Source organism: Haemaphysalis longicornis, unplaced genomic scaffold, assembly GCF_048455015.1.
Source record: "Haemaphysalis longicornis isolate Haplotype H1 unplaced genomic scaffold, Haemaphysalis longicornis Haplotype H1 scaffold_1, whole genome shotgun sequence".
Lineage (NCBI taxonomy): Eukaryota > Metazoa > Arthropoda > Arachnida > Ixodida > Ixodidae > Haemaphysalis > Haemaphysalis longicornis.
Window position 1 is genome coordinate 156,396,052 of NW_027526203.1, and position 14,680 is coordinate 156,410,731.

The 14,680-nt window shown below is 50.7% G+C and overlaps 1 protein-coding gene across 1 annotated transcript in view; it reads right to left on the reverse strand.

The window, feature by feature from the left end:
- Positions 1-14,680, reverse strand: part of LOC144155341 (L-sorbose 1-dehydrogenase-like) — an 85,432-nt gene that overhangs the window by 37,387 nt on the left and 33,365 nt on the right. Inside the window, exon 5 of the mRNA XM_077686710.1 lies at positions 1,066-1,229. Coding sequence (XP_077542836.1) covers positions 1,066-1,229 — 164 coding nt within the window. The remainder of the gene's footprint in view (positions 1-1,065; positions 1,230-14,680) is intronic.

Consider the following 14,680-nt stretch of genomic DNA (forward strand, 5'->3'; position numbering starts at 1 on the left):
TCAGCAATTTTAGGCTTCCATCCATCCTATAGAACACGCCGCACGTGCGCAGCTCTCCAGTCACTCATCCACGTCATTTCCCCAAAGACCAGCGATGACGGGGATATCACACTTTCAACTGGTGATGACGCATTGCGGAGGAGCAAAGGCTCGTCCACTCGGGGTGTATTGCGACATGAAGAGCGATGCGGAGGGCAAACCAGTGGAGGAGGGCTTCCGATGACGGAAGCTACCGTCAAGGAACTTGACTCTGCGACTGTATTTTTGCGGCTATTTGTGTTTGAGCACATGAATTGAATACTAACATGCACTTAATGCACTGAAAACTCAGTTTTAGCAACATGCAGTTAACACACTGAAAACTCAGGTTTAGTGCAACCTGTATTTTATGGTTTCAATAAAACTTCAAAATTGCCTTTTTCGTTGAAAAACGTAATTCATAGCTCGAATGGAGTAGAATCCGTTACATTAGAGTTGTTCTTTCAGGATACACATGGTTGAGTTTTGTCTTCAATGTCATTTATATCATTGGTTAGCACGAAACCCTGTAGCTACATTTTACATATCTGTAGTGTTATATGTCAACCAAACTCTGGTTTCATATTTCAATGCGTCTGTAGAGTAAATTGAAATTTGGGAAAACACAATTTAGAGACCTTTACTTCATCTAGGGTGTTATTTCCAAAACTGTACCCTTGCGGGCCTCAAGTCCAATTACATGAACGCATTCCCAAAACTTCAATGTTAAGTCCTGCACTTTTTTTTGGCGTTGATGAATAAGTCAGTCAGCCAGCAGAGTCCCTCAGGCGGGGGAAGGTTTTTTGTAGACATCGGTATACACGCTGCAGCCGATATTTCTGCAATAAAAAGGGTAACACCGATTAAAAGAAACTGTTGAAAACTTTAAAAACAACATTTTTAACAGTCTCTTTTGCTCAATGTCTCTTTTTTATTGCATCATGTCTCCCGACCAGACGGGTTTAAGTCAAACCCTCCACTCCAGCAATTTATTTCTGTGTTGTTGAAATTCTAACCAGAAATAATATAAATTGTCGCAAAACGTACATCCTTGCTGAGGCCCATGTTGAGCATGTATTGCTCTCCGGTTTCCTCGGACAAGGACAATGAAGCAAAGACCAGCTGGAAATCCGGGTACTCCAAGGATTGAGCTTCCAGCGTCGAACTCGCAAACGCAAATCCCTCCACACCACCAGGAATAGCCAGGAAACCTGTGAAAAAATATGAAATCCCTGCATACCGACGCTGCACATCCACGTGTTTTCTACTCACGTTTTTCTCAATGTCTCACCCAGGCGACTCGCATCTGTACCGTCTATACATTTATTATCAGATTATGATTCGTTGGCTCAAACGGAACGCAGAAATGAATGGCGCTTTGAGGGTGCTCAGGCACACGTCGGAGCAAAAAGTGTACACGGACTTTGGAGTTTTCTCCCCTGACAAGCGTACAGTTATCCTCGATCTCCAAACAAACTCCTGCACCCCTCCGTCAAACGACAACGATAGTTGAACGCAGGCTTTCTCGTGACGGGTTCTTTGGTTGTCGTCTAAGTTTTCCGAAACACTTCGACCATGTCGAAATGGAGCCGTAAGATAGACGCCGGCTTTATGTCGAGAGGGACTCAGGTTCGTGTCCGGCCACGAAGTTTTTTTTTAAATCGGCTTTTCGCGTTACAGACACCATCATGACGACACTAAAGCTTCACTTTAATACATGACTGCAAGTTGACCAGAACTAATTATCACATGAGCTTATCGCTAATCCGTCAGCCCAATAATCCAGTTTCACGCCCTCCACCGAGAGGACCATGAAGCGGAATAGGAAGAATGGAAGAGAGTATGTGCAGTTTTGAAGGGTAACAATGGGAGAGGAGCTTCACCCACAAGCGGTATGCGGTGCTTTGTAGAGCACTGCAGTAGTAAAAATAGTTCGTAATAACGAAAATTTACATAGCTTGCGCCCTATCCTTCGACTGTATGAATTCCCCTTGAATTTTACATGTAGACCGGAAGTGTTTTCTCTTATGCTCCCAGTTGGGTTCTGTGCTTCCGACTGACAAAATAGCTAAGCATGCATTCGCAAACATGACATTTCGGAACATTTAATGGCCCCAGTTCTGTGGTCACCCTGTTTTAGGGCACAGCCCTTTGGCGGCCGGTACCTGGGTGTGACTGCGGAGGAGGCGGCAGCGTCCATCGATATTCGCGTAACCGAGTGAGCGAACGAGACAGTGAAGGCAGAAAGAACACGAGGAGGAGCCCCTGGCGAAAATGGGAGGGGCAGGGCGGCACACGCGGCTACGGCATCTCTCTCACTGACTCCGCTCACACTTTCGCCATGCGTCGCCGTCCGTGAGCGCCCTCTCTCTCGCAGTTTCCTCACAAGCTGCTCCGTTGGCTGCTCCGTTGGCTGCTCATCCGAGTCAAGTACCATTTGCGCGTGAGGTTCAAGTACAATTTGCAACAACATACTCAGCCGCGGCGATGCGCTGCGAGATAACGGCAGAGGAGCGCGCGCCGCTGTGCGTTCGCGATGACGCGACGCCTTCTTGAGACCGGGCAGATATGTGCCGTGACCGGGAAAACTGCAGTTCACGCAGCGCACGAATTTCGCATTAGGCAGTGTAGTTATCGTCATTGCTTTTTATCTTCTCCTTGTATAACATACTCGGCTGGCTTTGAAAAACCCCACAAACGGCACCCCAATAGAGAGGCACTTCTCAGCTGTTCCTGCACAAGATTACCGGTGTGAGTAATGCCATAAGGTTACGCTCATTGCGTGATTGGCTGCACCGTCGTGATGTACTTCAATACATTAAGAAAATATTTTTTATAAAGAGTATTTTTAAGAAACACTGCGTCGCACGTCGCCAACCATTATTTTGCGGACGGATGACATCAGACCAAACCATTTTTGACCGTAATTACCAAATTCGTGCGTAAAGAAATTTGGAATATGCGGCGCGGCAAATTCTTCGTAAATTTGCTGCAGCTGCTGTTAAAGTGACTCTGAAACAGTGCTGATAAACTCTTTCACTTTTTCTGTCACGTTTGGAAGCACTGCGAACATTAGTTTTCCCCAGCCCGACGGTGCACTGTGTGATGTGCTCGTCGCCGCAGATGCGCTTTGCGTTTCTGCTTTGAATTTGCGACATTTTTAAAAAGTAGCTATCAAATGTATTTATTGCTGCAACGGAAAGGAAGCCGTCCAATAGCCGCTACACCGCTGTAATGACGCAATTCCAGCGCTCGAAGAACGCCAATACCGGAAAAGAGAGAAATTTCTTTTGAGCAAGTTTTTAAGTTATCTGTTGTTCATTGAGCAGTAATTTTTGGCTGAGGTGGTCTGTGACCATTTCTTCTAAATACTGAGTGTATTTGTTTACCATACTTCGGAAAAGTTGGACCAGGTCACTCACACTCACTCACAAATTCATTCTTGGGATCAGCACTCACTCAAACTCCGACTCATTGCTGGGCAACTCCTCTACGGCCACTGAAACTCAACCTCACAGCTAGCGGAAACTCAGATATCGCTCAGGCTCAGAATTCACACGGGTTATAAAATCCAAATGGACTCACAAATCACTCGGGCCCCAGTGGACTCAAACCTCTCTCTGGCTCAGAACCCAAAATGGACTCATAACTTACTCGGACGCAACACTCACAACAGACTCAGAACTCACTCGGCTTCAGAACTAAAACTGAACGCAGCACTCACTCGTGCTGAGTACTCAAAATTGACTCAAAAGGCGCCTTTATTGAGCCTCTCGGAAACAACTGACAGTCCGCGTCCATGACCGAACATGAAGACGGTTAAGATCAATGGCACGAGCCGTGCCCATTCCCCAAGCATGCAGGGCAGCCCCAGCGCCACCTTTCGGTGTCACTTCTTTTTCCTGTGAAGTTACAATAGAGAGAGAGGATAAACATCTTTATTTGGAGCTTAATGGTGCAGGATGGTGAGAGCATCACCGGTGGGGGGCGTCCGCTAGTCCGGGATGCCCTGGTCCTTGCTGGCTGCTCGTGCCCTCTCTATCAGCATGCGCTGGGTCGAGAGGTCCGAGCTGGACAGCCGGTCCACCCACTGCTCGTACGTGGGACGGGGGTTGGGTGTGAGGGATGGGGATTGTTGGCACTCCCAGACCAGATCTTACAGGGTGCCTGGTTGGGGGCACAAGTTGCAGGTACTATAATACCGGGTGGGGTAGATATGGTGGAGGAGGGTGCAGTGCGGGTAGGAGTTGGTCTGTAGCCGGCGGAGTGTGGTCGCTTCGGCTCTGGAAAGGTGGGAGTTGGGTGGAGGGAACTGCTGGCGCTCGTGTCTGAAGTGAGCGAGAATGTCCGCGTAGCCATTCAGTGTGTGGGGGGCCTTCACCGTGTCTTGGCTCTCTTCAGAAATGGCCCGGAGGGTGTGTACGCGGGCAGCGGCGTGTGCCGCCTCATTTCCGTCGAGAGACTCGTGTCCAGGGGCCCAAACGATATGAATGTCGGGTAGCTGCGGGATGGCATTCAGGATCTTGAGGGCGAAGGGTGATATGCGGCCGAGCTGGTAGTTGCGGCATGCTACTTGCGAGTCCGTAATGACTGTAACGTATTCGCTATGTGTTGTGGCTGCTAGGGCGATGGCGATTTCCTCAGCGGCGTTTGTAGAGGTGGTGGATATTGTGGCGGCTGTGACCTCGGTTCCCTGGTGGTCTATAACCGTGACTGCGTAAGCGGGTTTGCGGGTATAGCGTGCAGCGTCCGTGTAGCGTGTCGTAGGGTTCCCGGCGTGCTTCTTCGTAACTGCATCGACCCGTGCTTTGCGGCGTGCTTTGTTGTAAAGGGGGTGCATATTTCCCGGCACGGGAGCTACACGAATGTGTTCACGGATGTGGAGGGGGGCACGTTGGGGCTGGTCTTCTTTGGGCGGTACCGGGTATCCAAGGCGTGTAAGGGTGTCTCTTCCGGCAGGTGTCAGCTTGAGACGGGTGATTTGGGAACAGCGATGAGCCTCGTGTAATTCTTCCAAAGTGTTGTGTACCCCTAGTTGGAGCAACTTGCGCGTGGATGTTGAGGGGGGTAGGCCAAGGGCGAGTTTGTAGGCTTGGCGAATAAAAGTATTGAGTTTTTCTTTTTCGACGGATTTGAGAGCCAGGTATGGTGTGCCGTAATTCAGATGACTGATCAGTATTGCTTGAGTTATTCTCAGAGTGTCCTTCTCCTGAAGGCCGTAGCGGCGGTGGGCGATGCGTCGTACGAGGTGCGTTAGTTGTGTGAGGGTGCGTTTTAATGCAGGTAAGGTTTGAGAGCCGCTTCCATTTTTGGGTATGTTGAGACCTAGTATGCGAAGGTGGGGAACTGTGGGTACTGCGAGGTTGTTGATCGTTAATTCCGGATCGGGGATTGGGTCCGTTCGTTTTTTGTAAGTGCGGGCACAGAGCGTGAGGAGGGCGGACTTCTCTGGGGCGCATTCCAGTCCACGAGCTCGGAGGTATGTTTGAGTGACGTGTATTGCTTCCTGAAGTGCGTCTTGTTGGGCGCCGGTGCAGCCGGTGGGGACCCACAAGGTGAGGTCGTCAGCGTAAAGTGCATGACGTAAATTGGGGATTGCTGCGAGGAGCGGCGGCAAATCTTTCATAGCTAAGTTGAATAGCAATGGTGAAACGACGGACCCTTGTGGGGTTCCCTTGGGCGCCATTGCAAATGGGTCAGAACGGAGATTCCCAATGCCTATCGTTGCCGTGCGGTTGGTCAGAAAGCAAGCGATGTAGGAAAATGTACGTTCGCCGCAGTTGGTAGAGGCAAGACCTTGCAAGATAGCATGATGCGTTACGTTATCAAATGCCCCTTTGATATCTAGGGCTAGGATTGATTTTTTGCTCTGATTGTTCAGGGTGTCTAGAACGTCGTCTTTAATTTGAAGTAGGATGTCCTGGGCCGATAAGTGGGGGCGGAAGCCGTACATTGTATGTGGGAAGTACCCGTTCTCTTCGATGTGGGGTGATAGTCTGTTGTGCACCATGTGCTCAAACAGTTTTCCGACACATGAAGTGAGAGAGATGGGGCGGAGGTTCTTTGTAATGAGTGGTTTGTTGGGCTTGGGTATGAGGGTGATTTCGGCGTGCTTCCACTGTGGGGGGAGGGTTCCAGCCTGCCAATGGGAGTTGATAAAGTCCAAAAGCTTTTCAAGGGCAACGTAATCAAGGTTGCGGAGGAGCTTGTTAGGAATCCGGTCTTTTCCTGGGGCTGTGTTGCGGGTTAGATGGTGAACGGCTGCTTCGATTTCCGCCATAGTAAAAGGTGCGTCCATGTCTGGATTGGGTTTTCCCGTGTATGACGGAAGTGTCAGAGTAGTAGTGGAAATGGGTGCTTGAAGCGGTTGCTGAAGCTCTCGCAATAAATCGGATTCTGTACCCTGGTAATTATGTATCAGGCGCTTCAGATGGTGTTGGGTGGTGGATTTGGATTCCTTGCTGCCTAATAAAGATCGGAGTAAGTGCCAGGTGCGGCGGGTGCCGAGCGTGCCTTGAAGTTGGTTGCAGAACTCAGCCCACTTTTGTTGGCTAAGTTGTTTAGCGTACGCATCTGCCTCTGCTGTGATTTGAGCGATGCGGATGTGAAGTTTCTTATTTGTTCTGTTCCTTTTCCACCTTCGAAGCAGGCCTTGTCGGGCATCCCAAAGATGGAGCAGGTGTGCGTCAGTGGCTGGGATTTCTTCGGTTAGAGCAATTTCTTTTGTGTGCTTCTTGTCCGTGTCAAGTAACAGTTGGACCCAGTCATCTAGATTAGTGATGGAGTCCGCAGGGGTGTCGTCTCAAAAGTCTTTCCAATTAGTGTGTCTGGCGGTGCCGATGCGTTGATTAGCGGGTCTTGCGTACGCAACTTCCAGTTTTATAATATGGTGATCGCTTCCGAGTGTTTCGTCAAGTCGCGTCCACGTGGCGCTCTTGATATTATATGTGAAGGTGAGGTCAGGGGTGGTGTCTCGGGAGATGCTGTTGCCAATTCTTGTCGGGAGATCTGGAGTGTTGCACAGATGCAGAAGGTTCTGAAGTGTTGCATCATATAGCGTTTTGCCTTTCTTGGTATCTTTTAGGTATTCCCACGCCGTATGTTGGGCATTGAAGTCGCCAAGGACGATTAATTTTTGTCCGCGCGTGCGCTGCCGGACGGTTTTAAAGAGTTTGTCGATGCCGGTAAGGGGTTTGTTTGGGGGGCTGTATACGTTAAGTACAAATAGACTTGCTTGACTTTTCTTGCGTGGAATAATTTCTACAAATGCATAGTCGACCTCAGTTGGCAAAGTGTGAGATTGGGCCGTTTGGGTTGACTGTACCAGGATAGCGGTGCGTGAGCCAAGGCCGGTGACATGTGTGTTGTAGCCGCGCAGAGTAACAGTGTCAGAATCTGTTTCTTGCAATGCGATGACGTCGGGTTTGTGCTGTTGCGTGTAGTGGGTAAGTGTAGACTGCTTGTTGCGGTAGGACCGACAGTTCCATTGCCACAGGGTGAGCGTGGATGGGGGGTTGCCTTTTCTGTTACATGTCATGGTCGGATTGGAGGGTCGATGATGTGTCGCCCAGTTCGTGGGGTAAATGCCGCCTCATGGGCTTCTTGCGTGCTTTTTTGGCCTTCTTAGTTTCCTCCAGCAAGTGTAGCCTGTGATCCAGGTTATTAAGGCGTTCGTCGAGGCGTTCGCCAATGCCGCGTATGAGGCGCTCTAAGTGGCTGAGATCGACTGATGCGGGTGTAGCAGCGTGGGGGATGGCGGACAAGGGCTCTAAGCTTCTGCTGGCGACTGAGGCGCCTGAGGTCATGGATCCTGTTTCTGGGTTTGTGTCGGCTGAGGGAGTTGGGGTGCTTAGTGATTGCTGCCGAGTGATTTGTTGCATTTGAGCTAGGACCTGCTCGATGCGATTTTCAAGGGTTGCGGTGCGTTGTGCTGTCTGTTCGAGCTGATGTTTCAGCAGTGCATTTTCTGCTTGAAGCGTCTTGATAAGGGTGTCGGGGGGTGGTGTAATAATGGGTGCGGCAGGCACAGCGGGTGTGGGGAGGGGGGGAAAAGATGCACGAGCAGTGAGTGGTGGTGCAACAATGGCCGACCAGCTTACTTGGGGAGTGGTGTTCGTTTGGTTGGCAGTCTGCCCTTGGTGCTGGCTGGCATCGTAAGTAGGTGCAGGTCGATGGCTGTTCTGGTTGGGGAATTTGTGCCGTAGTTGGGCGGTGGGTGGCGGCGGTCGCAGTTTCTTTTTGCACTCTCTGCTGGCCGTGAGGTGATCTAGTCCGCAGAGCTGACACATGGGTTTGCAGTCATGGTCTGGCTGGGGGTCAGGCGCGTGGCATCGCTGGCAGATGGCGACGTCGGGATTGGGGCAGACATCTCGTCGGTGTCCAAGTTCACCGCAGAGTGTACAGCACTGTATGGTCTGGCGGTAAGGGCGACAACGGGTTAATAGGCCATACGCCTTGGTGTAGAATGGGACGTGAACGCCCTCAAATGTGACTAGAGCTGACGTGGATGTTCCGAGCATTCGGGCGTGGAGTATACGTGGGCCATTTGCTGATAGGATGTAGGGGAGCTGCTCGTTGGTGGTGTTGGGATCGAGCCCCGTTATTACCCCTCGAGACGTGCCGGGTAGTGGTTTCAGGTACGGCAGTACTTCTTGTGTTGTTGCCCCAAGTTGTATAGAGGTAATCTCGTTCAGTGCAAGGGCGGAGGCTTCGTCGGGGGTGCTCGCAATGATTAGGTTTTGGGCAGCTTGGGTTTGGATAGTGACACGAGCGTAGAATGCAGCTTCGGGTATGTTGCTTGCCTGCTGGATGCCCTGGGAAACTTGGCGATCGCTCCACGAAGCTACGCGAAAACCGGCTTGCGGTCTGTAGATTATCTTGTAGTCGGAGTCCGGGAGCTGTGGTCGTGGGACGGTACGCGCGGGTGTCCGACGTGCGGCTGCCGGCTTTGTTGGCGGTTGCTTGCGGGCGTGGCGGTCTCGTAGTATTTGCTGCCATGGTCCGGGAGCTGGGATGGCTCTGCCGCTGTTGGGATCGAAGTCCATGGTAGCGTTGGGGTCTGGCGTCGATGCCATGGCGATGGAGTTGGAGCCGGGCCGAAGCCCTGACGGCGTTGGCTTAGCTAGAACTAGGAACGCTAGGCTTAGCGTGGGTTCCGGCGGGGTGGGCTTTATGTGGCTGTAATCTACGTACCACCGTCCCGCTGACGTAGCGGGTGGGCTTGACGTGAAGCGCGTGACGTTACGAAGGCGTTGGTGGTGATTTCGTCAGCCAGAGAGGACGTGGTCCACACCAAATAGACGTTTTAGCGAGCCCAAGTGAAGCGTGTGTTGGCTCTGTAGGCTGCTGATGATGATTCCCCAAGTTACAATAACCTGCCTCCCACGAAATTGACAGGGCGAGAATTATGAGTTTGCCACAGACAGCATTTCTAAGCGTACAGCATCGGAATGCAACGCCGTAAATTGGATACATCAGCGGGTCTGACTGAGAAGGCTCTAATCTTTCCGTCGCGTCCGACGTGAACATTTGTGATGCGCCCCAGTCTCCTGGTTTCACGAGGCTTGAGAGGATCCTCAATTAATACGATTAACATCTGTGATGCCCGCCAGTCTCCCGTTTTGGCGAGGCTTGAGAGGATCCTCGAGTAATACGATGTCTCCTGCCCTGACAGCTGCTGTTGACTTGGTGGGGCGAGACGATAGCTCCAGCAGGTAACCGGTTGCCCACCTTCACCAAAAGGTTTGCAAGAGATCTTGCTTTCTTGTCCCTAGGTTATGACTATGCGGATGTTGGAAACGACAGAGTTCTGATGATGTCGGGGAAGGAACAAAAATCAGCCGCTTCCCTGTTAGAAAGTGGGCTGGAGTTATCGGCTCGGGTTCCTAGCCATCGCTTAAAACATAAATGATTGGCTTGGAGTATATAACGGCCTCCACTTCGATCAGGATGGTGATAAGTTCATCTTTCGTGACACATTGCTGTCTTAGAGTCTGTTTCAGTGCTAGCTTCACCGAACGGATGAGACGCTCATAAAATTCTTCCCACCACGGCGCCCGTTGGAAGATGGATTTCCATTAAATCTTGGGGTTGGAAAAGGGTTTATTCACTTGTGGATCCCGAATTGTCTCCCAAAGTTGTGTTACTTCCTTTTTGCTGCATTTGAAGCTAAGGGCGTTATCAGAGGGAAAACCTCTACGCGAAACAAAGCGACGAAACGCATCCAAGAAGGATGGCGATGTCTGGTCGTCTATGAGTTCTAGATGCATAGTTCTGATTACCACGCAAGTAAATAGCACCAGCTACACCTACGTGAACTTTCGCGCCATGCGTACATACAGTGGTCCCACAAAGTCGATGCCAACGACAGTTAACGGGTCGGTTTCCGTGGCTCTGTCCTTTGGCAAAGGGGGAACCACTTCCCCCACCCCAGAGGTTTTGCATGACGCCGTCGACAAACAGCACATTCCGAAACAACTTTATTCACGAGCTGTCGTCCCTGAATGATCCAGTACCGTTGTCGAAGGTCTACGAGCGTGTTGCTCAAGCCGGCGCGTAGAAGGTTACGGTGATGTTTCTGCACAACAAGCTTAGAGTAGTAGTTTTGCTTCAGCAAAATAATAGAGATGGCGCCCAGAATACAACTGCTGGCTGTGGTGTAATCTTCCACATACGCGCAGGAGAGCCTGGTCGCCGACAAAGACGGAAATTTTTCAAAGGGGCGAAGCTAGAAGTGGCAATTCTCCTTTCTCTACCCCAGTGATGTCGTCGTGGAAAGCTTTTTCTTGAACGGTTCGAAGACAGAACTTCTCTGCAATGTCGATCTCTTTTGGGGTAAGGGGTCCGCTCAGCAAGCTTTTGTGACTTAGCTTGTAGACAAAGCGCAGAGTAAATGTAGCGTTGGGATTAGAGAAAATACGGAGCCGAAACGTGCTATGTCGATCAACGGCTGGTGTGTCTAAGGTGTAGGCAGGAGTACTTGGGGTGCATCGTTAAAAACAGCTTCCCGTTTCACTTCGGCAGTGAAGCCTATATGGCACAGGGTTTGTGGTTGGCCCTTTTCGGTACCTCTTAACCATTGGTGTGCGTGCCCCATAAGTCCGATGAAATTAGCTGTTGAGACGTGACGCCTCTCGTCACCATATCGGCCGGGTTCTCCTTTCCTGGGCAATGTTTGAGACGTGATGCCCACAGCTATTGACACGTTATGCCCGCAAGTCTGTTTTGGTCTTCGCATACATTTCGGTAATTCGGTTTCGCACGAATGGTTTCCATCGGTTGACATTCCTTTTCATCCAGTGTAGTGCTATCATGGAGTCAGTCCATAAGTGTACGTCACTGAAGCCGCCATGAAGGTGAGTCTTTATATAAGAATAGAGTCGTGCTGCCAAGAGGCCAGCCAGCAGCTCTAATCTCGCCAGGCTTACCTCCTTGATAGCAGTGATCCGAGACTGGCTGAGCAGGTGTGTTGTGAAGGATTCTACATGCTGATAAAAAGTGCACAAATTTGCTGCGCCTCTATAAGCTTGGGGGCTGGTATCTGCGAATGTATGAAGAACGCCTCTTATGGTTCCTGGTATATGATTGTGTCGGTAAAACAGTGGAACCACGATTGTGCTGAATGAAGAAAGCTCACTGCACCAATTCTGCAACTCTCACAATATTTTTGTGGTAGCGCTGTGTCCCAATGCGTTTTCAGTTTCCAAATTCGTTGGAAAGAAAGTTCGGCTTTGATAGAGAAAGGTGCCAAAAATCCCAGCGGGCCATACAACCTGCTCGTTGCTTGTAGCGCAAAGCGCTTGGTGTCGTTGCGACACGCTGAAGGAAGTCGGTCACGATTGCAGGGGGAAAGACCGGTTCGTCAATGTCTACGTGCAAACGAAACCGAGAACCTTGATTACGCCGAGGGCTTCCCCGATGGGAACCTCTTCGCAACATTGCTTTAGACAAGGCTTTTCGAAGACAGTTTTGTCATTTGATGCCCACTTGTGAAATTTCTTTGATGCGGTTGCGAAAAGTTGTAACTTCGGTGGAACGTTTGAGTGCCTCGGAAATGGTTTCGGCTCCTGTTAAAATGATATCCACGTAAATGCAGCTTTGTAACCGTGCAACGGTGTCTGGAAACTGTGACGACATTTTGAGCAGGTGGTAGCTGATTGTGGGGGAAGTAAGAACGAACTAGAGGTTGTACCACAGGGCACCCGTTTTATAGGCCACTCCGTTATTCTCGGTATGAGTTAGTTTTGAACAGACCCGCCGCGGTGGCTCAGTGGCTAAGGCGTTGCGCTGCTGAGCACAAGGTCGCGGGTTCGATTCCCGGCCGCGGCGGTCGCTTTTCTGATGGAGGCGAAAAGCAAAAACGCCCGTGTGTACGAGATTTCGGCGCACGTTAAAGATCCCCAGATGGTCAAAATTAATCCGGAGCCCTCCACTACGGCGCGCCTCATCGCCTGCGTTGCGTCGGCGCGTTAAACCCCACAATCAATCAATCAATAGTTTTGAACAGGCGCTCTCTCAAACCACAGGTAACGGACAGCGTCTCTGTAACATTTGTGAATGGCGATTTGCAAAAAACCCTTTCCTATGTCTGCCACCAATGCTTTACGGTGCTTGCGAAACTTGAGTAGCAGACCTACAGCACTAACCATGGAATTTCCTGTATCTCTACAAGAATACTAGTCGCGTGCCAAGGGGGGGGGGGGGGGGGGGGGGGGCTGAGTAAGATTCAACCCCCCCCCCCTGAAGTTTTCCCGGTCGGTGCCGTGCTGCCTGTTATCCCTGGTACGTCTTCTGTGGACAAAGTCGCATATCCTTGGGACGTGCCGCTATTAGAAAGATCCACGTCTGAATGCTTGTCATATGCATGGGGGCCACACAAAACATAGGGCCGCAGTCAGGATGATTACGGAGGAGTGCAGCGACAGAAGCGATGGGCGCCCTCTGGTAAGCATAGCGCACGGGACGGAAAAGGCGTGCGTTGAGTCCGTTGGTGTGTGACCTGTCGCCACGCGGGGACTAACTGGCTGGCTGATTCCTTCCCTGCACAGGAGATTGACTCGTCACAGTATGGCCGGGGAAGCAAGGAGTTGGCACTTACTGCTGACCAAAAAAGAGGGGCCACCGGCCATTGATGGTTGAAGGCTGATAAGATGAAGGCCAGAAAAGAAAAGCGCAATCTTTTTATGTGTAAGCAGAACCACGTGCATGCGGTGGTGGTAAATATTCAAGACTCCTGCAAGGTAACTGAATAAAGAGAGGGGTCAACGTATTGGGAGAAATGTGTAGGTTAGCTGTATGAATGGCCGTTGGGAGTGAGGCGCAGAGCAAAGTATACCTCTAATGCGCTCGTCACAGATTCATTCTTTCTTTTCCAGGGTTCTGCCCAGTCCGAGAGTGTGGTGGTAGCTGAACTACCGCGCGTTTCGTGTCCCTTTCTGAACGCGGTGTAGAAGACAGGCGTTTCCACGTTCGTGATTACGCCAATTTGTTCGGTTGTATTTATCCATAATGAAGGAAATTGAGGAACAGCGGGTAGACAAAAATTCGAGCAATCCACTCTGCGAATATGGTTGGAAAGCAAAGCTGTAAGTGGCAGCCACAACGTTTACCCATGCGACGTCACCTTAATTCACTCATGTGACTCTACAAATAGTGAAACCAGAGGTAAGTGGGATGCACTCAATTACACCCATTATTACTTCAAAGAGATATTCTTTTCTAAGGTTAAATCAATCCATGATGCATGAACGGTGCTTAGCTGACATGTATTGGTGTAGCACATGAGTGGAAACTTTTTTTATAAAGTCAAAGGAAGCTCAAACCCGATGTTACACGATCTCACTTCTCCGTCTGTGCCGCGGCCGTCGTAGGCGACGAGGTCGGCGGCAAATACGGAAGAGGAGGAAGAGGGCAACGAGAGAAAATACTTTTATTCAGATTTTTAAACGGCCATAAGGGCGTCGCAAGGGAGTAGTTCCTTCACTGGAGCCATATGCAGTCCGAGCCACCTGTGCTCTGCCCACCAGCTGAAGCTGGGAAGGCAGTGAGGGGCTGGACAGCAGCATTTCCCATTGCTCTTGTTCGGTAGTTGACGGAAAGAGAGGAGTGTGCTCAGGGCTAAACTCGCACACCCCGATTGCGTGGCGGAGTGTTCCTACGTTTTAGCAAAATTTACGTTCAGGGTCTCAGCGATTCGGGTGCATTAAGTGAAGAGAGAGAGAGAGAGAGAGAGAGAGAGAACAAACTTTATTGAGCATTCTAGAGCCGTTTAGGCGCTTGATGGGGTGGTGCCCTCTTCTCGGGCCCCATATGTTTCCAGGTACTCCTGTCCTCTGGTGATCAGCGCGATCTGTTCTTCCAGGGCAGGGCTAGACAACAAGGTCTCCCATCGCTCAGGGTTGATGTGAGGGGAGGGGGGGAGGGGGGGGAGGGGGGGGAGGGGTAAACTTGGGAAAATTGCACTCTCCTATTATGTGCTGGAGTGTGCCCAGTTGTCTGCAGTTGGGACATTCTTTCTCATATCTATCCGGGTAGAACTTGTTTCGGAGGTAAGGGTGGGGGAACGACCCGGCTTGGATCTGTCTGTATATGACTTGCTGCGCTCTGCTTAGAGAATGGTGTGGTTCAGGATATCGCTTCCTCCCGTCTTTATAGTGATTGACTA